At 42.1% G+C, this 24798-nt stretch overlaps 1 protein-coding gene across 3 annotated transcripts; it reads left to right on the top strand.

The window, feature by feature from the left end:
- Nucleotides 1-2047: 2047 nt before the first annotated feature.
- LOC118400579 (solute carrier family 41 member 1-like) lies at nt 2048-24080 on the top strand. 3 transcript variants are annotated; one of them, XM_035797570.2, is made up of 10 exons: nt 2048-3268; nt 14421-14528; nt 14765-14836; nt 15325-15469; nt 15765-15911; nt 17176-17320; nt 17658-17737; nt 19499-19633; nt 21455-21665; nt 23043-23186. In XM_035797570.2, the coding sequence occupies exons 1-10, from the start codon at nt 3074-3076 to the stop codon at nt 23047-23049; spliced, it is 1245 nt and encodes a 414-aa protein (XP_035653463.1). In that variant the 5' UTR covers nt 2048-3073; the 3' UTR covers nt 23050-23186. The 3 variants fall into 3 exon arrangements, with proteins under 3 accessions (XP_035653463.1, XP_035653462.1, XP_035653464.1); XM_035797569.2 differs by having other exon boundaries at nt 2052-3268; nt 21455-21603; nt 23043-24080; XM_035797571.1 differs by lacking the exon at nt 2048-3268 and adding an exon at nt 4224-4242 and having other exon boundaries at nt 21455-21603; nt 23043-24080.
- The last annotated feature ends 718 nt before the right edge of the window (nt 24081-24798 follow it).

Here is a 24798-nt window from a genome sequence, read left to right as displayed (position 1 = left end):
CCACCACTAGGAACATGTCAGTCTTGGCATAACGGGATGACATAAGCCTATTAGTGTGGACAGTTACACTTCTCTCCCTTTTTTCCCCCTCATAAGACTGGCCCACCGGCCTTAAGATGGACTGGCCCACTGGGCATTTGCCCGAACTGCCCTTTGGCCAGTCCTTTTCAGGTTGGAAATGATAAACAGGCTATCCGTGTTTTTACTCAGCATTGTTGTCCATCTTAATGAAGAGTTTACATATGTCAAAGCATTAAACTTTTGACGGACCACAGTCCGACAGAGAAGGTAGTACAGTATAACATACACAAATGCATCACATTCGCCTCGATCTGTACAGTTCCTAATAAAAAAATGCAACCACGTCTACAAAAACCTCGGTCTAAAGACAAGCTGTGCATAGCAAGTGCCAGAGAGTCTTTCCTTGGATTTCATTATGTAATCCTGGATCCAACTCAAGGTGTGTAATGGGTTGTCTAGCCTGTCATATTGAGTCCCATAGACTTGCCATATAACAACAAACCCGAAAGGCCATTGCTATCAATATGTCAGTGTGGATTACTACATGTATAGCTTGTAAGTTTCACTAAACTTAGTTTTCACTGCACACACACTGAGGATTATATGGCTCAAATAGGCCAGGTTCACATTCAAGTTGTACAACTGTTGTACCGCACATTTGACAGTGGTTTTGATCGTTTTTCTTCACAAAAATAATTACACAAGCATTGTGGGGACTGCACAACGGTTGTGTGTATACAACTGAAAGCTTGGGTTCCATGTGTTTGATGCCATTCCATTAGCTCCTTTCCAGCCATTATTATGAGCCGTCCTCCCCTCAGCAGCCTCCACTGCTACTCATGGTATTAAACTGTGTCTGTTATCCATCCACTGTGTCTGCATTGTGACCAGACTTCCTGGTTCCTTCATTTATGCAAATGTGTTCACAGCTATTCATTCAATGTCAGATTTATTTACTGTAAGACACTTGTTGATGCAATCAGTTAATAGTGCCATCTGTCAATGATTTTAGAGGGCAGAATAATGATGATGATTTAAATGGTTTCTCTGTCCAGATCTGTCTACACTTGTAAGATATCCAGACACAATGTGTGTCTGACTACATCCGGAGGGGGGCAGGATGATCTGATCGCAATGTGTCTTTTGATTGTGTCCACATTTTTAGACAGGTGTAGACAATCAAAATGTGTACAAGATCAGGACAAAGGACGCAAGTTAGAACCAGGTATAAACGGGGCTTCTAAATTCCAACAAGGTGTCAGTGGCGGAGCAGGAGGCAACAGATTGTCCACGCCACATCTCAGGAACGCCTCAGCTGAGTCACTTTCAGTGTGTGTGTGGGGGTGGGGAGGCTATAGGACAAGGAAGGATAAAGAGCTGAACTCGGTTCCTTCTCTCCTCTCTGGATAACAGCATGCAGGTCTCAAATATATATATATATATATATATATATATATATATGTCGGTCATGGTCATGAATGATTAAGAAGCTATTGATATTTACGTCACAAATATTTACTAAATGTCTCTCTAGTCAATGTAGTGTTTCAATCTGAATTGAAGTGAGAAGGGGGATAAATAGAGAAAAAGACAGGGGGTGAGAGACTGGCTAATAATACTAACAGGTAGAAAGAGCCAAAACCCCATAAGCTCATAAGATGTTACGCAAATGGAGGGGAAACAGTCAGAAAAGAGAACAGATGTCCTTTAGAGGGGACCAGGCTAATGCCACATGTTGGTGACAGGTACAACACATGCTGGCACTGAGGATGGAGCAACGAGGAAGAAAAGAGAGGAGAGAGAGGAACAAGATGGAGTTATCATGAGACAGAGGGAAAGGTAGAAAGAAAGAAAATAGAAAGAGCAAAGGAGAGAGAGGGACAGAAAGAGAGAGATAGAGACCCCGTTTCAGTCTGATAGCCCAGCTCACACAGACGACAGCGGGCACCCCCTCCTTCCCTTCCACCCGTTTCAGTCTGATAGCCCTGCTCGCACAGACGACAGCAGCACCCCCTCCTTCCCTCCCACCCGTTTCAGTCTGATAGCCCTGCTCGCATAGACGACAGCAGCACCCCCTCCTTCTCTCCCACTTGCACCGAAATACCATCACGACCCAATTTATTTGCTTCCCAGAGGAGAGGAAACCCCTGCCAGCGACTGGACAGGTACTCTTAATGCTTCGCCTCGGGACTCACACCTCATCATCCCCACTCAATGTCACCCTGCAGTCCTTCGCCTTCCGAGCCTTAGAACCACGGACCGTCATCTATTATCACCTCGTTTTTCATCTGCGACTCACCAACCAGCGCCCCACGTCACTTCTCTCCAACCCAACATGAGAAAGGGACTCCAGGCCAGCCAGGCTGCTCACACAGGGCAGTGGGACGAGCAGAGGCATCACGAGCAGCGGCTGGGGAGGGCAGAGAAAAAGTTAGCAGCCTTCTGGTTGTTCTTGCCGCAGAGGACGTGGACGTTTTTCAGGCCCCGCGGCGGCAAATGCACCGGCTGCTTCCAGCGGAGCTCCTCGGCAGCTCGCCTACTGAAGAGCGAAGCGTGAGGACTGTGTGTGTGAGTGTTTGTGTCTGTCTGTCAGCGGCGGGTGTCAGAAGAGTCCTGGCAGACACCCCTATCTGGAGGACCCATATCTGCGTGTGTATGTGACCTCCTTCCCAGAGGTCAAAGGCAGTCTATGTCGTTCTTCAGCCTTCTCCACCATTGGCATTCTTTCTTGGTTGTGTTATCTTTGCAACGTTGACTAAAGATGGAAGGACAAGCTGTCATTCTAATGTCATTCTCATTCAGAAGGACAAACAAACTGTCATTCTAAAGCCCCTGAAATACGTTGAGCCAAGTGGATTGGTTGAAGAGCGTTTGGCGATTTTCTGCTGTCGACTGGAAGGAATCTCCCCATTCACTAAACTAACTATCAAAGAGGAGACCATACCACAGAGAAGATATTAGTGGTGGAGATTGGTGTGAAAAAGGGCAGCTGTCACTCCCTTAACCCCTACTGGGGACTTTCCAGATGGGGTAACTGCGACCTGCGGAGACCATGGTGGTCACCCATTTAGAGCTAGAGCTGTGCTACCAGGGGAAGAAGCTGAGGGGCTTCACCTGTAAGCTGACCCGCTCCCCCCATGGATATCTGCCTGAGAGTGCCTGGCTCATCTTGGCTCAGATCCTACTGCCCTACCTGGTGGCCGGCCTGGGCATGGTGGCGGCAGGCATAGTCATGGACTTGGTTCAAGTATGGGCTAACTTTGAGTGTGTGTGTATGTGTTTGTTTGTGTGTGTGTGTTGTATTTATCTGGGCATGCTGTGATGTGTTGAGTAAATCCCCTTCAATCTAAGAAAAAAAACAGGTGAGATAGATGAGCTGCCACAGAGGTTTAGGTGTCTACGTTGGCAGATTGCTTTGTATCAGCGATCCCCTTTATAGTGTACTACTTTTGACCAGGGACCAAGTATTGCACTATATAGGGACATGGTTGCCATTTGGGACACAGGCACTATTGAGTCATCTCCGGCAACGTGACACTTGTGTCACGAGAGGAGCCGAGCTGTTTGCTATGAAAAGTGTAGGAAGAAACTATCAGGAAAGCATTGAGAACTGTGGGAGATGAAATGATAAAGAGGCCAATTTAAAATGTAGGAGGTGCTTTGACATGCATGGTATGGAAAATATAGGAGAGACTGATAAACAGACGACAGGAGGATAGCAGCAAATCTATCTGCGGACTTCAAAGCTGTTTCAAAGAGCAGTCAGAAGACCCCTGGCTATAAATGACAGCTAGAAAGAGCATCCACGACACGAGAGTGCTGCAGCCATTTGAAAATGTGTGTCAATATCGAAAAAATCATGCACTTGAAGCTTAGCCCGAGTCCCAGATCTGCTTGTGCTGTCTTGCAAACTCCTATGTCATTGTCAATAGGAGTTGGCACGACAGCGCAAACAGAACTGGGACTCAGGCTAACATGTGGCAATACTCCGTGGTACATTTTGAGGATGGATGACCCACTTGACTGATGAGGTCAGTACCTTGCCCTTCAAAGTGCATTCTATAAAACATGCAGATAGGCATTGTGTATAGATAGTAGAGAAGCACAAATGACATATAGGCAAATAAGTATAGAGCAGCAAAATAGCTCTTTCCCTGGTTCACCTTTTGGAAAGATCCCAGCAGTCGCATGGCGTGACTGACTCCCTGAATAATGGAATAGGTTGGTCGGTTGGGTAGTGACTTTAACTGAAGCCAGCCTTGAAAGCTCAGGGATTTAGTTCCTTTTCAATTGGAAATGAAAACGTGAAGAAAGAAACAAATGTTCACCTGTAATCAACAAGAGTTATTGTATATCACTAAGTTACATTAAGACTGTAATTTTAGTGTCACTAATACTTAACATGTTCAGATTATTATTATTAGATTATAATGGGATGAAAACAGGAAAAGATTATGGTTTTAATCTGAATAAAGAAATGATATAATAGCGGTAATAGTATTTTCCTGTTACAGTGAATTATTCTGGTTGCCAGATCTGTTTGTGATTGATCCAACTCCTTTCTATTTTGGCATGACAAGACCAAGCAGTTGGTATATTATATTTGGCAACCAGGCTGGCAGTGTTGGGAGGGATTGTTATGTTTCAGCACTGGGAGGTGCTTGAGGAGATCATTGTGTATGTTTCAGCACTGGGAACTGTTTAGGGAGATCATTATTCATGTTTTAGAACTGGTACATGTTAAAGAGGACATTGTTATGTTTCAGCACTGGGAACTGTTTAGGGAGATCATTATTCATGTTTAGAACTGGGACATGTTTACATTTACATTTACATTTAAGTCATTTAGCAGACGCTCTTATCCAGAGCGACTTACAAATTGGTGCATTCACCTTATGACATAGAGTGGAACAGCCACTTTACAATAGTGCATCGTTTAAAGAGGACATTGTTATGTTTCAGCACTGGGAACTGTTTAGGGAGATCATTATTCATGTTTTAGAACTGGTACATGTTAAAGAGGACATTGTTATGTTTCAGCACTGGGAACTGTTTAGGGAGATCATTATTCATGTTTTAGAACTGGGACATGTTAAAGAGGACATTGTTATGTTTCAGCACTGGGAACTGTTTAGGGAGATCATTATTCATGTTTTAGAACTGGGACATGTTTAAAGAGGACATTGTTATGTTTCAGCACTGGGAACTGTTTAGGGAGATCATTATTCATGTTTTAGAACTGGTACATGTTTAAAGAGGACATTGTTATGTTTCAGCACTGGGAACTGTTTAGGGAGATCATTATTCATGTTTTAGAACTGGGACATGTTTAAAGAGGACATTGTTATGTTTCAGCACTGGGAACTGTTTAGGGAGATCATTATTCATGTTTTAGAACTGGTACATGTTAAAGAGGACATTGTTATGTTTCAGCACTGGGAACTGTTTAGGGAGATCATTATTCATGTTTTAGAACTGGGACATGTTAAAGAGGACATTGTTATGTTTCAGCACTGGGAACTGTTTAGGGAGATCATTATTCATGTTTTAGAACTGGGACATGTTTAAAGAGGACATTGTTATGTTTCAGCATTGGGAACTGTTTAGGGAGATCATTATTCATGTTTTAGAACTGGTACATGTTAAAGAGGACATTGTTATGTTTCAGCACTGGGAACTGTTTAGGGAGATCATTATTCATGTTTTAGAACTGGTACATGTTAAAGAGGAAATTGTTATGTTTCAGCACTGGGAACTGTTTAGGGAGATCATTATTCATGTTTTAGAACTGGGACATGTTAAAGAGGACATTGTTATGTTTCAGCACTGGGAACTGTTTAGGGAGATCATTATTCATGTTTTAGAACTGGGACATGTTTAAAGAGGAGAGGACATTGTTATGTTTCAGCACTGGGAACTGTTTAGGGAGATCATTGTTCATGTTTTAGAACTGGGACATGTTAAAGAGGACATTGTTATGTTTCAGCACTGGGAACTGTTTAGGGAGATCATTATTCATGTTTTAGAACTGGGACATGTTAAAGAGGACATTGTTATGTTTCAGCACTGGGAACTGTTTAGGGAGATCATTATTCATGTTTTAGAACTGGGACATGTTAAAGAGGACATTGTTATGTTTCAGCACTGGGAACTGTTTAGGGAGATCATTATTCACGTTTTAGAACTGGTACATGTTAAAGAGGACATTGTTATGTTTCAGCACTGGGAACTGTCTAGGGAGATCATTATTCATGTTTTAGAACTGGGACATGTTTAAAGAGGACATTGTTATGTTTCAGCACTGGGAACTGTTTAGGGAGATCATTATTCATGTTTTAGAACTGGTACATGTTTAAAGAGGACATTGTTATGTTTCAGCACTGGGAACTGTTTAGGGAGATCATTATTCATGTTTTAGAACTGGGACATGTTTAAAGAGGACATTGTTATGTTTCAGCACTGGGAACTGTTTAGGGAGATCATTATTCATGTTTTAGAACTGGTACATGTTAAAGAGGACATTGTTATGTTTCAGCACTGGGAACTGTTTAGGGAGATCATTATTCATGTTTTAGAACTGGGACATGTTTAAAGAGGACATTGTTATGTTTCAGCACTGGGAACTGTTTAGGGAGATCATTATTCATGTTTTAGAACTGGGACATGTTTAAAGAGGACATTGTTATGTTTCAGCACTGGGAACTGTTTAGGGAGATCATTATTCATGTTTTAGAACTGGTGCATGTTAAAGAGGACATTGTTATGTTTCAGCACTGGGAACTGTTTAGGGAGATCATTATTCATGTTTTAGAACTGGTACATGTTTAAAGAGGACATTGTTATGTTTCAGCATTGGGAACTGTTTAGGGAGATCATTATTCATGTTTTAGAACTGGTACATGTTAAAGAGGACATTGTTATGTTTCAGCACTGGGAACTGTTTAGGGAGATCATTATTCATGTTTTAGAACTGGTACATGTTTAAAGAGGACATTGTTATGTTTCAGCACTGGGAACTGTTTAGGGAGATCATTATTCATGTTTTAGAACTGGGACATGTTTAAAGAGGACATTGTTATGTTTCAGCACTGGGAACTGTTTAGGGAGATCATTATTCATGTTTTAGAACTGGTACATGTTAAAGAGGACATTGTTATGTTTCAGCACTGGGAACTGTTTAGGGAGATCATTATTCATGTTTTAGAACTGGGACATGTTAAAGAGGACATTGTTATGTTTCAGCACTGGGAACTGTTTAGGGAGATCATTATTCATGTTTTAGAACTGGGACATGTTTAAAGAGGACATTGTTATGTTTCAGCATTGGGAACTGTTTAGGGAGATCATTATTCATGTTTTAGAACTGGTACATGTTAAAGAGGACATTGTTATGTTTCAGCACTGGGAACTGTTTAGGGAGATCATTATTCATGTTTTAGAACTGGTACATGTTAAAGAGGAAATTGTTATGTTTCAGCACTGGGAACTGTTTAGGGAGATCATTATTCATGTTTTAGAACTGGGACATGTTAAAGAGGACATTGTTATGTTTCAGCACTGGGAACTGTTTAGGGAGATCATTATTCATGTTTTAGAACTGGGACATGTTTAAAGAGGAGAGGACATTGTTATGTTTCAGCACTGGGAACTGTTTAGGGAGATCATTGTTCATGTTTTAGAACTGGGACATGTTAAAGAGGACATTGTTATGTTTCAGCACTGGGAACTGTTTAGGGAGATCATTATTCATGTTTTAGAACTGGGACATGTTAAAGAGGACATTGTTATGTTTCAGCACTGGGAACTGTTTAGGGAGATCATTATTCATGTTTTAGAACTGGGACATGTTAAAGAGGACATTGTTATGTTTCAGCACTGGGAACTGTTTAGGGAGATCATTATTCACGTTTTAGAACTGGTACATGTTAAAGAGGACATTGTTATGTTTCAGCACTGGGAACTGTCTAGGGAGATCATTATTCATGTTTTAGAACTGGGACATGTTTAAAGAGGACATTGTTATGTTTCAGCACTGGGAACTGTTTAGGGAGATCATTATTCATGTTTTAGAACTGGTACATGTTTAAAGAGGACATTGTTATGTTTCAGCACTGGGAACTGTTTAGGGAGATCATTATTCATGTTTTAGAACTGGGACATGTTTAAAGAGGACATTGTTATGTTTCAGCACTGGGAACTGTTTAGGGAGATCATTATTCATGTTTTAGAACTGGTACATGTTAAAGAGGACATTGTTATGTTTCAGCACTGGGAACTGTTTAGGGAGATCATTATTCATGTTTTAGAACTGGGACATGTTTAAAGAGGACATTGTTATGTTTCAGCACTGGGAACTGTTTAGGGAGATCATTATTCATGTTTTAGAACTGGGACATGTTTAAAGAGGACATTGTTATGTTTCAGCACTGGGAACTGTTTAGGGAGATCATTATTCATGTTTTAGAACTGGTGCATGTTAAAGAGGACATTGTTATGTTTCAGCACTGGGAACTGTTTAGGGAGATCATTATTCATGTTTTAGAACTGGTACATGTTTAAAGAGGACATTGTTATGTTTCAGCATTGGGAACTGTTTAGGGAGATCATTATTCATGTTTTAGAACTGGTACATGTTAAAGAGGACATTGTTATGTTTCAGCACTGGGAACTGTTTAGGGAGATCATTATTCATGTTTTAGAACTGGGACATGTTTAAAGAGGACATTGTTATGTTTCAGCACTGGGAACTGTTTAGGGAGATCATTATTCATGTTTTAGAACTGGTACATGTTAAAGAGGACATTGTTATGTTTCAGCACTGGGAACTGTTTAGGGAGATCATTATTCATGTTTTAGAACTGGTACATGTTAAAGAGGACATTGTTATGTTTCAGCACTGGGAACTGTTTAGGGAGATCATTATTCATGTTTTAGAACTGGTACATGTTTAAAGAGGACATTGTTATGTTTCAGCACTGGGAACTGTTTAGGGAGATCATTATTCATGTTTTAGAACTGGGACATGTTTAAAGAGGACATTGTTATGTTTCAGCACTGGGAACTGTTTAGGGAGATTATTATTCATGTTTTAGAACTGGGACATGTTTAAAGAGGACATTGTTATGTTTCAGCACTGGGAACTGTTTAGGGAGATCATTATTCATGTTTTAGAACTGGTACATGTTAAAGAGGACATTGTTATGTTTCAGCACTGGGAACTGTTTAGGGAGATCATTATTCATGTTTTAGAACTGGTACATGTTTAAAGAGGACATTGTTATGTTTCAGCACTGGGAACTGTTTAGGGAGATCATTATTCATGTTTTAGAACTGGGACATGTTTAAAGAGGACATTGTTATGTTTCAGCACTGGGAACTGTTTAGGGAGATCATTATTCATGTTTTAGAACTGGTACATGTTAAAGAGGACATTGTTATGTTTCAGCACTGGGAACTGTTTAGGGAGATCATTATTCATGTTTTAGAACTGGGACATGTTTAAAGAGGACATTGTTATGTTTCAGCACTGGGAACTGTTTAGGGAGATCATTATTCATGTTTTAGAACTGGTACATGTTAAAGAGGACATTGTTATGTTTCAGCACTGGGAACTGTTTAGGGAGATCATTATTCATGTTTTAGAACTGGGACATGTTTAAAGAGGACATTGTTATGTTTCAGCACTGGGAACTGTTTAGGGAGATCATTATTCATGTTTTAGAACTGGTACATGTTAAAGAGGACATTGTTATGTTTCAGCACTGGGAACTGTTTAGGGAGATCATTATTCATGTTTTAGAACTGGTACATGTTAAAGAGGACATTGTTATGTTTCAGCACTGGGAACTGTTTAGGGAGATCATTATTCATGTTTTAAAACTGGTACATGTTTAAAGAGGACATTGTTATGTTTCAGCACTGGGAACTGTTTAGGGAGATCATTATTCATGTTTTAGAACTGGGACATGTTTAAAGAGGACATTGTTATGTTTCAGCACTGGGAACTGTTTAGGGAGATTATTATTCATGTTTTAGAACTGGGACATGTTTAAAGAGGACATTGTTATGTTTCAGCACTGGGAACTGTTTAGGGAGATCATTATTCATGTTTTAGAACTGGTACATGTTAAAGAGGACATTGTTATGTTTCAGCACTGGGAACTGTTTAGGGAGATCATTATTCATGTTTTAGAACTGGGACATGTTTAAAGAGGACATTGTTATGTTTCAGCACTGGGAACTGTTTAGGAGATCATTATTCATGTTTTAGAACTGGTACATGTTAAAGAGGACATTGTTATGTTTCAGCACTGGGAACTGTTTAGGGAGATCATTATTCATGTTTTAGAACTGGTACATGTTAAAGAGGACATTGTTATGTTTCAGCACTGGGAACTGTTTAGGGAGATCATTATTCATGTTTTAGAACTGGTACATGTTTAAAGAGGACATTGTTATGTTTCAGCACTGGGAACTGTTTAGGGAGATCATTATTCATGTTTTAGAACTGGGACATGTTTAAAGAGGACATTGTTATGTTTCAGCACTGGGAACTGTTTAGGGAGATTATTATTCATGTTTTAGAACTGGGACATGTTTAAAGAGGACATTGTTATGTTTCAGCACTGGGAACTGTTTAGGGAGATCATTATTCATGTTTTAGAACTGGTACATGTTAAAGAGGACATTGTTATGTTTCAGCACTGGGAACTGTTTAGGGAGATCATTATTCATGTTTTAGAACTGGTACATGTTTAAAGAGGACATTGTTATGTTTCAGCACTGGGAACTGTTTAGGGAGATCATTATTCATGTTTTAGAACTGGGACATGTTTAAAGAGGACATTGTTATGTTTCAGCACTGGGAACTGTTTAGGGAGATCATTATTCATGTTTTAGAACTGGTACATGTTAAAGAGGACATTGTTATGTTTCAGCACTGGGAACTGTTTAGGGAGATCATTATTCATGTTTTAGAACTGGGACATGTTTAAAGAGGACATTGTTATGTTTCAGCACTGGGAACTGTTTAGGGAGATCATTATTCATGTTTTAGAACTGGTACATGTTAAAGAGGACATTGTTATGTTTCAGCACTGGGAACTGTTTAGGGAGATCATTATTCATGTTTTAGAACTGGGACATGTTTAAAGAGGACATTGTTATGTTTCAGCACTGGGAACTGTTTAGGGAGATCATTATTCATGTTTTAGAACTGGTACATGTTAAAGAGGACATTGTTATGTTTCAGCACTGGGAACTGTTTAGGGAGATCATTATTCATGTTTTAGAACTGGTACATGTTAAAGAGGACATTGTTATGTTTCAGCACTGGGAACTGTTTAGGGAGATCATTATTCATGTTTTAAAACTGGTACATGTTTAAAGAGGACATTGTTATGTTTCAGCACTGGGAACTGTTTAGGGAGATCATTATTCATGTTTTAGAACTGGGACATGTTTAAAGAGGACATTGTTATGTTTCAGCACTGGGAACTGTTTAGGGAGATTATTATTCATGTTTTAGAACTGGGACATGTTTAAAGAGGACATTGTTATGTTTCAGCACTGGGAACTGTTTAGGGAGATCATTATTCATGTTTTAGAACTGGTACATGTTAAAGAGGACATTGTTATGTTTCAGCACTGGGAACTGTTTAGGGAGATCATTATTCATGTTTTAGAACTGGGACATGTTAAAGAGGACATTGTTATGTTTCAGCACTGGGAACTGTTTAGGGAGATCATTATTCATGTTTTAGAACTGGGACATGTTAAAGAGGACATTGTTATGTTTCAGCACTGGGAACTGTTTAGGGAGATCATTATTCATGTTTTAGAACTGGGACATGTTAAAGAGGACATTGTTATGTTTCAGCACTGGGAACTGTTTAGGGAGATCATTATTCATGTTTTAGAACTGGTACATGTTTAAAGAGGACATTGTTATGTTTCAGCACTGGGAACTGTTTAGGGAGATCATTATTCATGTTTTAGAACTGGGACATGTTTAAAGAGGACATTGTTATGTTTCAGCACTGGGAACTGTTTAGGGAGATCATTATTCATGTTTTAGAACTGGTACATGTTAAAGAGGACATTGTTATGTTTCAGCACTGGGAACTGTTTAGGGAGATCATTATTCATGTTTTAGAACTGGGACATGTTTAAAGAGGACATTGTTATGTTTCAGCACTGGGAACTGTTTAGGGAGATCATTATTCATGTTTTAGAACTGGGACATGTTTAAAGAGGACATTGTTATGTTTCAGCACTGGGAACTGTTTAGGGAGATCATTATTCATGTTTTAGAACTGGTACATGTTAAAGAGGACATTGTTATGTTTCAGCACTGGGAACTGTTTAGGGAGATCATTATTCATGTTTTAGAACTGGTACATGTTTAAAGAGGACATTGTTATGTTTCAGCATTGGGAACTGTTTAGGGAGATCATTATTCATGTTTTAGAACTGGTACATGTTAAAGAGGACATTGCTATGTTTCAGCACTGGGAACTGTTTAGGGAGATCATTATTCATGTTTTAGAACTGGGACATGTTTAAAGAGGACATTGTGTATGTTTCAGCACTGGGAACTGTTTAGGGAGATCATTATTCATGTTTTAGAACTGGTACATGTTAAAGAGGACATTGTTATGTTTCAGCACTGGGAACTGTTTAGGGAGATCATTATTCATGTTTTAGAACTGGGACATGTTTAAAGAGGACATTGTTATGTTTCAGCACTGGGAACTGTTTAGGGAGATCATTATTCATGTTTTAGAACTGGTACATGTTAAAGTGGACATTGTTATGTTTCAGCATTGGGAACTGTTTAGGGAGATCATTATTCATGTTTTAGAACTGGTACATGTTAAAGAGGACATTGTTATGTTTCAGCACTGGGAACTGTTTAGGGAGATCATTATTCATGTTTTAGAACTGGGACATGTTAAAGAGGACATTGTTATGTTTCAGCACTGGGAACTGTTTAGGGAGATCATTATTCATGTTTTAGAACTGGTACATGTTTAAAGAGGACATTGTTATGTTTCAGCACTGGGAACTGTTTAGGGAGATCATTATTCATGTTTTAGAACTGGGACATGTTTAAAGAGGACATTGTTATGTTTCAGCACTGGGAACTGTTTAGGGAGATCATTATTCATGTTTTAGAACTGGTACATGTTAAAGAGGACATTGTTATGTTTCAGCACTGGGAACTGTTTAGGGAGATCATTATTCATGTTTTAGAACTGGGACATGTTTAAAGAGGACATTGTTATGTTTCAGCACTGGGAACTGTTTAGGGAGATCATTATTCATGTTTTAGAACTGGTACATGTTAAAGAGGACATTGTTATGTTTCAGCACTGGGAACTGTTTAGGGAGATCATTATTCATGTTTTAGAACTGGGACATGTTAAAGAGGACATTGTTATGTTTCAGCACTGGGAACTGTTTAGGGAGATCATTATTCATGTTTTAGAACTGGGACATGTTTAAAGAGGACATTGTTATGTTTCAGCACTGGGAACTGTTTAGGGAGATCATTATTCATGTTTTAGAACTGGTACATGTTAAAGAGGACAGTGTTATGTTTCAGCACTGGGAACTGTTTAGGGAGATCATTATTCATGTTTTAGAACTGGGACATGTTTAAAGAGGACATTGTTATGTTTCAGCACTGGGAACTGTTTAGGGAGATCATTATTCATGTTTTAGAACTGGTACATGTTTAAAGAGGACATTGTTATGTTTCAGCACTGGGAACTGTTTAGGGAGATCATTATTCATGTTTTAGAACTGGTACATGTTAAAGAGGACATTGTTATGTTTCAGCACTGGGAACTGTTTAGGGAGATCATTATTCATGTTTTAGAACTGGGACATGTTTAAAGAGGACATTGTTATGTTTCAGCACTGGGAACTGTTTAGGGAGATCATTAGTCATGTTTTAAAACTGGGACATGTTTAAAGAGGAGAGGACATTGTTATGTTTCAGCACTGGGAACTGTTTAGGGAGATCATTATTCATGTTTTAGAACTGGGACATGTTAAAGAGGACATTGTTATGTTTCAGCACTGGGAACTGTTTAGGGAGATCATTATTCATGTTTTAGAACTGGGACATGTTTAAAGAGGACATTGTTATGTTTCAGCACTGGGAACTGTTTAGGGAGATCATTATTCATGTTTTAGAACTGGTACATGTTAAAGAGGACATTGTTATGTTTCAGCACTGGGAACTGTTTAGGGAGATCATTATTCATGTTTTAGAACTGGGACATGTTTAAAGAGGACATTGTTATGTTTCAGCACTGGGAACTGTTTAGGGAGATCATTATTCATGTTTTAGAACTGGTACATGTTTAAAGAGGACATTTGTTATGTTTCAGCATTGGGAAGTGTTTAAGGAGATCACAGAGGTGTTTATCTTGGTGCCAGCCCTGGTGGGACTGAAAGGCAACCTGGAGATGACACTGGCATCCAGACTGTCTACAGCAGTAAGTGTACACACACACACACACACGCATGCATGTAGGCATGCATGTACACACACACACGCACGCATGTAGGCATGCATACACACACGCACAGACACTGCTGACACACACATACACACACTCAATGCTGCCACAACATGTTTGAATGTAAAACTAAATCTAGATTTAACATACAAACTCACACGCACACCATTTAAAATGTTAAATATTTCTCCCGTGGTCTATGTCCCTATCAGGCGAATACTGGGCAGCTGGATGATCCAAAGCAGCAGTGGAGGATAGTGTGTAGCAACCTGGCTCTCATTCAGGTGACATTGACCTCTCCTTCAGCTAACACAGCCAGTGGCATTTTATCAAACCAGTGCTGTCACTTTGGCTAGCCTGTAATGTCAACCACACGTTATTATAAAGTATGTTTATCTGTGAATCCAACAGAGGGCACAAGAGGGTTCACTGTATCAAGGCAATGACATGTCTCAGTGTTATGCCTCATTCTCCCTCCCTCCCTCTATCCCCCTACATCTCCCTCCTTTATTTCCTGCCCCCCTCTCCTCTTCCCTTGCTGCCTCTTCTGTTCATTCTTTCTCCTCTTTGCTCCCTGCCTCTCCTGCTCTCCGTTCTCTTCCCTTGCTCCTTTTCCACTCTCTCTCCCTTTCCCTCGCAGGTCTCTTTCTCTCTCTCTCTCTCTTCCCTTGCTGCATCTTCTGTTCTCCCCTCTCTCTCTGCTCCCCTCTCCCTCTCTCTCTGCTCCCCCTCCCCTCCCTACCGCTCCTATTCTCTCTCTCTCCCTACATAGGTCCAGGCCACAGTGGTGGGTTTCCTGGCTGCGGTAGCTGCAGTGGGTTTGGGCGCGATGACCAGGGGTCGTGTAGACCTGCTGCAGGCTGCTGTTTTATGTGCCAGCAGCATCACCACAGCCTTTGTAGCTGCCCTGTCATTGGGCAAGTCAACCTGACAAAACCACAATAGCTGTCATGCCACTAGCCAGTGATAGTGTTAGGTAGTGTCACTTCCATCGTTCAGATGTTAATTAAGTTAGTGTTTCATAGCTAAATCAGAGTACAAAATTAAGATGGCAATCTCAGTGGGCATTTCAAAGAATAATGTTTTATATTTGGGTATTTTGGCAATTATTATGTATTCCTGAGTTTTGATTTTGACAATAGGGTTTTTATCCAACAAATGTATTCCCAACTAGATGATTCTAGATCTAAAGTCCGCTCTCTGTGTCGGTAGGCCTGGTGATGGTGGGAGTAATCATTGGCTCAAGGAAGGTGGGCATCAACCCTGACAACGTGGCCACGCCCATCGCTGCCAGCCTGGGTGACCTCATCACCCTCTCTCTGCTGGCTGGGGTCAGCAGCTTCCTCTTCCGGTTTAAAGGTCAGATCACTCACAGCAGAATAAGTGGTATGTGCCGGTGTCTGGTCGAGCGGTAACACTCGACTCCCAGAGCACACGTGCTCCCCCGGCGATGGCGTTCGAGCCCCGCGAGCCCCGGCGATGGCGTTCGAGCCCCGGCGATGGCGTTCGAGCCCCGCGAGCCCCGGCGATGGCGTTCGAGCCCCGGCGATGGCGTTCGAGCCCCGCGAGCCCCGGCGATGGCGTTCGAGCCCCGGCGATGGCGTTCGAGCCTCGGCACACCCACTGTTTGCCCCCATCCTACCTGTCGTTGCTTTTACATTTTCTGTCCCCCTGACTTTCTGTCCAGTCGAAAAATATATATAAAAGTAAGAAAGGATGTTTGACATCTAATAGGCCCAATGTTATCTGAACCTTAACCCCTATCAATGACTAGGCACATATTGTTGATTCCTAGGGTTGGATGCAATATTAAGCAAAGCCTTGGTGGAGACATTATGCCTGGGTTCTGATTCCCTACACTTCCCCTGAAATGGGCACTTGTTCACTCCCCCTCATGGATTTAAACATTTTGAATTGATGTATGCATGGGGTGGACTAATCCGTTCCATTTAAATCCATGAAGAACTCTTTGAAGAGAAGGGTAAAGAATCAGACAGTAGGCCAGTTCTTTCAAATGTTCAAAGTATTTAGTAGAATGTGTTGGTTTGAAACTGATCTCTCATTATTTCCAACTGGAAAAGACTATGAGAACCAACAAGATATCTTACATAACTTCACCATTATTTCATTTCACATTCATTTTCCTTTCCAGGCATAAAAAAATATATATATGGATCTTTGTAGTCAATAAAACATCTGTTATTAGTTTCCAAATGAAATATCCTCAAATCTCTCGAAAGAAAATTCATATTCGGTACTTCAATTGTGTCTTCGGTAGAGGGCAGCACAGTTTCTTTCACGACTAGTTATTTCAGGTCTGCTTAATAAATGTCCAACACAGTACATTGGAAATTGCTGGAGCCCACCCATTCAGGTCTGCCCAGATTATAGAATCATTTTATCATGTTGACATACAATATGTCTTGCAGATGTAACACTTCTTTTCTACCTGCATATAAAATGTGCCCACTTTCTCTCTCACACACACACACACACACACACACACACACACACACACACACACACACACACACACACACACACACACACACACACACACACACACACACACACACACACACACACACACACACACACACACACAACCTTTCTTGTCTTCCAGAGATGTGGTACCTGCCTGCTCTGGTGTGTGGCTTTTTCCTGGTTCTCATTCCGCTATGGGTGGTCATTGCCCGGCACTCTCCTCCAATCAGAGAGGTGCTGAGGTCTGGGTGGCAGCCCGTCATCATGGCCATGTCCATCAGCAGGTAAATGCCTGGGGCTATCAGCATTCTATCTTAGTTCAATCCATGAGCGTTCAACTAGATTTCGAAGAAACAAACATGATGTATATTCACTTGCAGTTACGATCGCAACTTGAAGGCCTTTTGTCACCTTTATCCAAACTGATTTTACAGAACTGGACAGGTGACAGCTACTACTCAGTAGGCATAAATGCACCAGATCACTTTCACCTATCCTCTCCTTTCAGATCAGTGCAGATGGAGGACACAGAGTGGAACTTATCACTTACCCCTTAGACAATCTACAGCTTTGAACATGTTATGTGACGTTTGTGTCCCATTGTATCCTTGTAAACCACAGTATTGGGGGCCTGATACTGGATAAGACAGTGAGCGACCCGAACTTTGAGGGCATGGCGGTGTTCACTCCCGTAATCAACGGTGAGTGGACCGAACCTAACTCCTCAGATCAAAGAGTGGGGCATGTGTGTAATTCAATGCTCAGATTTAAATTTTGTCTCAATATTATTTAAATGTTGAAGAGTTCTTACTTTCTCCTAACAAATATCCTCAAGGAGCCATCTAAGAAACAGATGCATGGGAAAAACTAGAAACAGGTTTACCCCATTTGCAATGCTGCTTACCATTGCTAAATATGTATCTTGTAAAATCGCCATGACATCCCATTTGGACATGGGTACGAGTCGAGAAGCCATAGCTTTATTGGTCTCAAGTGGTTCTGAAAAGAGTATTAAGTTCCACTCATCCCTAGCCTGTCCACTACTATAACATATGATGTAAGCTTAAATGTCAAATCTGGTACTCCTTTCCTTAGAAGACAACATCTGGTTGTCTTGGTGGAAAGATAGATGGCATGTTTGACAAAATAATAGACAGGCGTGGTTCTTGTCCTGTTACATTTAAACAGTCTTTGAAGTATGACAGTAAATTACTATAACTTGTGGGACTAATTACATGAAGCCACTGCGCTATTGTAAACAATGTCATTTTAAAGTTGAATGTTTTAAGGGCAGCAGGTAGCCTAGCGGTTAAGGGCGTTGGGCCAGTAACTGAAAGGTTGCTGGTTTGAATCCCTGAGCTGCCAAAGTGAAAATAATCTGCCGTTCTGCCCTTGAGTCAGGTAATTAAACCCCAACAACAACTGCTCCCTAGGGGCTGATGACATCAATTAAGGTAGCCCCCCCACATCTGATCCAGGGGGGTTGGGTTAAATGCAGAAGACACGTGAATGCATTCAGTTGTGCAACTGAATAAGTATCCCAATTCTGATATTTTTTCCACTCGTTGGTCTTTTGACCAATCACAGCAGACCTTTTCACAGCATTTTTTTCAGAGCTGATCTGATTGGTCAAAAAAAGATCAGAATTGGGCTGCCTGTGTAAACACAGCCTAAGACTAGCATGGCAATGTTTGTTGCCCACGGCTCGCCACCATCGCTGGAGAAGACTAACAATAAGGTTTACATAAACCTCTTTAGAATGACAACTATGTACTGTCTGCTTCAGAGGATTTCCTCTATATCTTTGCCAGCCTCAGCTAGCGCTAGCAAAGCGTTTCGCATTAATCGGCATTTCAAGACAGGAAGTACATTTGCATTGCCATTCAGTGTTTTTTTCTCTCCCTCCTTGTTTATTCTTCTCTTACCTTTCTCCCTCTGCATCCCAATCTTCTTCCCTCTTTCTTTCTGCCTATCAATCTTTCTGTCTTTCTCCACCTCTCTCCCTCCATCCTCCTTACCTCCAATGGACACAAGATCATGCAATCTCTGCGCACAAACTCACTTTAAAGATATGCCATTACATTCACATCAGAATTATCCCTACATAATTAACTAGAAAGAGTTGCAGAAAAACAAAATCAACTAAAATTACCTTGAAGACGCTTCATCATAACCTTGAAAATACCTATAATTTACTAAACCCAAAGCTCAAGCCTAAATATGTAAATAACTCATTATAATATTCCATATAGCAGACACTTTTATCTAAAGTGACTTACAAGTCATGTGTGTTTAGATTTTGCATATGGGTGGTCCCAGGAATCAAACCTAGTATCCTGGTGTTAGAAGCGCCATGCTCTACCAACTGAGCTACAAAGGACCAACAGACAAATTCAACCAAATATGATTATAAAAATGCCTATGGTATTTCAACGACTGTTCGGCTCCTTCCCTTCACCCAGGTGTGGGAGGTAACCTGGTAGCCATCCAGGCCAGCCGCATCTCCACCTACCTACACTACTGGAGTATGCCAGGGACCCTGCCCTTCCCGATGACACAACACTGGCCTGGGCCCTGCCTGACCTTCTGCTCCTCAGGTCAGCAGTCAAAACACACTTCAACTTCAAACACACACAAACACACAGGATGACACAACACTGCCCTTGCCTGACCTTCAGCTCACAACACTTCCCTGACCCCTGGCTGACCTTTAGCTCACAACAATCCCCCTGCCTGACCTTCAGCTCACAACACTTCCCTGACCCCTGCCTGACCTTCAGCTCACAACAATCCCCCTGCCTGACTTTCAGCTCACAACAATCCCCCTGCCTGAACTTCAGCTCACAACAATCCCCCTGCCTGACCTTCAGCTCACAACACTCCCCCTGCCTGAACTTCAGCTCACAACACTTCCCTAACCCCTGCCTGACCTTAAGCTCACAACACTCCCCCCGCCTGATCTTCAGCTCACAACACTGCCCTGACCCCTGCCTGACCTTCAGCTCACAACACTCCCCCTGCCTGACCTTCAGCTCACAACACTTCCCTAAACCCTGCCTGACCTTCAGCTCACAACACTCCCCCTGCCTGAACTTCAGCTCACAACACTTCCCTAACCCCTGCCTGACCTTCAGCTCACAACACTCCCCCTGCCTGACCTTCAGCTCACAACACTGCCCTGACCCCTGCCTGACCTTCAGCTCACAACACTTCCCTAACCCCTGCCTGACCTTCAGCTCACAACACTGCCCTGACCCCTGCCTGACCTTCAGCTCACAACACTTCCCTAGCCCTTGCCTGAACTTCAGCTCACAACACTGCCCTGACCCATGCCTGACCTTCAGCTCACAACACTTCCCTGACCCCTGCCTGAACTTCAGCTCACAACACTCCCCCTGCCTGACCTTCAGCTCACAACACTTCCCTAACCCCTGCCTGACCCTCAGCTCACAACACTTCCCTAACCCCTGCCTGACCTTCAGCTCACAACACTTCCCTGACCCCTGCCTGACCTTAAGCTCACAACACTCCCCCTGCCTGACCTTCAGCTCACAACACTGCCCTGACCCCTGCCTGAACTTCAGCTCACAACACTGCCCTGACCCCTGCCTGACCTTCAGCTCACAACACTTCCCTAACCCCTGCCTGAACTTCAGCTCACAACACTGCCCTGACCCCTGCCTGACGTTCAGCTCACAACACTTCCCTAACCCTTGCCTGAACTTCAGCTCACAACACTGCCCTGACCCCTGCCTGAACTTCAGCTCACAACACTGCCCTGACCCCTGCCTGACCTTCAGCTCACAACACTTCCCTAACCCCTGCCTGACCTTAAGCTCACAACACTCCCCCTGCCTGACCTTCAGCTCACAACACTGCCCTGACCCCTGCCTGACCTTCAGCTCACAACACTTCCCTAACCCCTGCCTGACCTTCAGCTCACAACACTGCCCTGACCCCTGCCTGACCTTCAGCTCACAACACTTCCCTAACCCTTGCCTGAACTTCAGCTCACGACACTGCCCTGACCCCTGCCTGACCTTCAGCTCACAACCATGCCCTTGTCTGACATTCAAACCACAACACTGTCCTTGCTTGACCTTCACAACACTGTCCTGACCCTTGCCTGTGCTTCACAACACTGTCCTGACCCTTGCCTGTGCTTCACAACACTGGCCTGACCCCTACCTGACCTTCAGCTCCTCAGCTAACCAGTCAAACAAACTTAACATAAAAGAAGCAGAGGGGTCAAATGAACACTGCACACATCTACACACAATATTGCTAACCCGTAACAGTCGTCAGTCCCCTGCCCGCTCTTGTACACTTCCTCCTAGACATTAAAAGGCTTTTGGAAGTTTAGCTTATTTTCTGCTTACTTTTAAGATGTCCTCTAAGTCTCCTGTTTACATCAACAGGGGTCAACTCCAAGTCAGCGAGGGTTCTAGTCTTCCTGGTAGTTCCGGGTCACCTGCTTTTCCTCTACACCATCCACTTACTGAATGGCGGCCATGGCGCCCTCACGCCTGCCTTTGTCTGCCTCTACCTGTGTGCGGCCCTGCTACAGGTCAGAGGTCAAACTGATATGTACCACAGACATGACCCACTGTACCACTCCTACTTTAAAAGGTGACATATGGTGAAAAATGAATTTAAAAAAAGTTGTGACCTTGGTGAAGACTGAATATGGCCCCTGGGGAATGTTATAGCAGCACAGCATTGCTTAGAATTAAGGGCAATGGTGACATCATTGAGGACCTTTAAGGTTGCAGTGACACATCCATAACCTGAACGGAAACTAGGCCTATAACAGTTAGGATCAGCTTGATCTCCCCCTTTAAATAAAGGACAAACTGTGGCTGCATTCCAAGCAGTGGGAACCTCCATAGAAAAGAGAGACAGGTTAAAAAGGTCAGAGATAGACTTGGCGATAACAGGGGCAGCAACCTTAAAGAAAAAAGGGTATAAACCATCTGACCCAGATAGTTTTTTGGGGTCAAGTTTCAGGAGCTCCTCTAGCACCTCAGACTTAGTGACTGCCTGCAGGGAGAAACTTTGTATCAAGGCAGGGGTAAAAGAGGAAGAAGCATTGGGGATAGTCGCATTAGAAGGGGTGGAAGATGAGGAAATGTTGGATGGGCAAGGAGGCATGGCTGAGTCAAATAGAAATCCTGAATTGATGAAGTGGTCATCAAACCACAACCACATCGATAACAACCACAACATCAACTTTAAGAGACATGGGCAGCTGTGAGGAGGGTTTATTCTCCAGGTCTTTAACCGTTTTCCAGAACTTCTTGGGGTTAGACCCACAGAGAGAGAACTGCTCCTTAAAGTAACTCACTTTGGCCTTCCGGATAGCCTATGTCCATTTCAAGGACAGATGTTCCTTAATACTACGCCTCTCTTTTGTTTGGATCTCACACATTGAGGGTTTGGGTCGAGTAAATCATAGTTTTACACTACGAGAGCCATTGCCGATATAAACAACGGCCTTAGTAGAAATGTTAATAAAATATTTACTGTTTTCAGCCCTCTTGCCAAACTCTGGCGCTGCAATTCAAACCACACGTCGCTGAAAATGCTGACCAGTATACCGATACATCTGTAGAACACCAGCCCAGTGTTTTAGTCCTGCTACTTATCAGATTAAACATATTTTTCAGAGTTGATATGACCTGTGGTGTCATTAGCAACTTTTTAGATACTTGAAAAAACAGAAATAAATGTACACAGACAGTGTGAACCATGTATGCGTTTTTGCCCTTAATGTTTATTGTTCACATGACCTCAACTTCTTTTTACTTGTTCACATACAGTGTGGGTTGCCAGTAATCTACATAATAATGGGATGTTGCTAGACAGTATAACAGAGAAGCTATTGAACATGGCCTATACATCTTTCCCAGGGTGAAAGGGACATTGTATTACAGCTTCTGCACTGTCCAACTTCCCTCAGTTACCTGCACTAGTGGGTTACTCATCGTGCTGTCAACTGATTCACAGGTTGTGATTCTGCTGTACCTGGCTGACCTGATGGTGCGCTGGATGTGGCGGAGGGGGCTGGACCCGGATAACTACTCTATCCCGTACCTCACGGCTCTGGGGGATCTGTTGGGGACCGGCTTCCTGGCCCTGAGCTTCAGGGCCATTCAATCTATACCAGCCCACCATGTCTAGTGCAACTGAAATTAAGATATAACAACGTGGCCTACACACTGTAGATTCACAGGCCTCCGACAACCACCAAGCTTGACTTCACATAGAAGCCCTGTTTATGCCTGCCATTAACATGCGTCCTTCGTCCTGATCTTGTCCATTTACATTTAAGATCTGATCACAATGCGTCTTTTAAAAGTCTACACAATCAGAATGTGGAAAAGATCAGGGAAAAGGCGTCATGTTAGAACCAGGTATCAACAGGGCTTAAGAAATGAATGCTGCTAAGGGAGTACCTGTATACTGTAGCTCGACAGTCTTTCAGCGCCCAGTTACCACATAGAAGCTGTTGAGATGTGAATGCTTTAAACGCTTTAAATGGTCAAATGGTAAATGCACTGTACTAAAGCAATAATATTGTCTGCGCTTGTTTGTTTGCTGACTGTCTATACATGTATCCTCGTAAGTTTAGTCACAAATGTACTAATGCACTCATAAACACACTATAAACCAATAGAGGACATGGGATTAATCCATGTGTCACAATGTCAATGATCGACCACTGCTATTTTCATTTGTGCCTCCAAACCATTACTGTACAAACTACGGGAGTCATGTGGGGCCTTTTAAGTCAATTAATATATACTTTAAAAAACAGCATATTTGATGCGCTGCAATGACACAAACAATATAACTTTCACCAAAGATTTCAACAGTTAGAATCATGTTTTCAATTGTACAGGACACATGTTGACTTAGTATGTATGTTACTGTGTTAACAATAGTCAGATTGTACCTAGAGAGCACTTGCTCACTTGCTCTTATTTTAGTAAAGCAATTTGTATCAATGTGTTCCATTGTTGGAGTAAAACCATTCACATACAATGCCTGTCTTCCATTTTATGACCCCACATATCTTACAGTAGAATCAATGCATGTCATGTGATTTTACAAAACAGATCAATAAAATGTGACCTCACCACCAGCAACATTGAAACAGGTCCTTGTGACAACCCTGCATTTCAACACCACGGTAGCCAGGCCGATCTTCTGCTACGGGGGGGGGCATAAATACCTGTGCTGATCACCCCAACAGTTATTTCTCACATACACACGGTAAAACATGACCAAAACCACAGATTTCATAAAGCGATGCCCGTGCTGTAGGGATAGAACCGTGTCGGGGTCAAGGTTCGTGTCTCTTGGCTGTGGAGCACATACTGTAGAAGTGCCGTGTTGACATTGTGTCAGAGAACATGGCAGGTATCCAGATTAAGTGAAGCCTATGACAAATGGCTAGACCTTTACTTAAAGGGATAGTTTGGAAAAAAATTACATGTTACGATATTTATTTATTTACATTGAAAGCGGTTTGTGGACAAGGAGTGACAGCATTACACACTTTTGGTTTTGTTAAACTAGCCACTGCCAACAAATGTCATTTCACTGAACTATCAAAGTAAGCCCCATGTTGCAGACTTGTCTTAGGTAGACTTTATCAGACAGGTGTCCAAGCCTCCAGAAGGGTCACTGTTGGTACTAGCATAATGTGAAGAGTATTGACATCAAGACTGATAAAACTATTGCCTATATAATTGGACAC

The sequence above is a fragment of the Oncorhynchus keta genome, chromosome 21 (genome assembly GCF_023373465.1).
Source record: "Oncorhynchus keta strain PuntledgeMale-10-30-2019 chromosome 21, Oket_V2, whole genome shotgun sequence".
Classification (NCBI taxonomy): Eukaryota; Metazoa; Chordata; class Actinopteri; order Salmoniformes; family Salmonidae; genus Oncorhynchus; species Oncorhynchus keta.
Note: the sequence above shows the minus strand (reverse complement) of the source record. Positions and strands in the feature narration are given on the sequence as shown.

Coding starts and splice junctions, on each gene's coding strand:
- LOC118400579 (XM_035797569.2), top strand. CDS start 3,074: ATGGTGGTCACCCATTTAGAGCTAGAGCTGTGCTACCAGGGGAAGAAG. Junction 17,321..17,657: donor ATGGCCATGTCCATCAGCAG/GTAAATGCCTGG, acceptor TGTAAACCACAG/TATTGGGGGCCTGATACTGG. Junction 21,604..23,042: donor TGTGTGCGGCCCTGCTACAG/GTCAGAGGTCAA, acceptor ACTGATTCACAG/GTTGTGATTCTGCTGTACCT.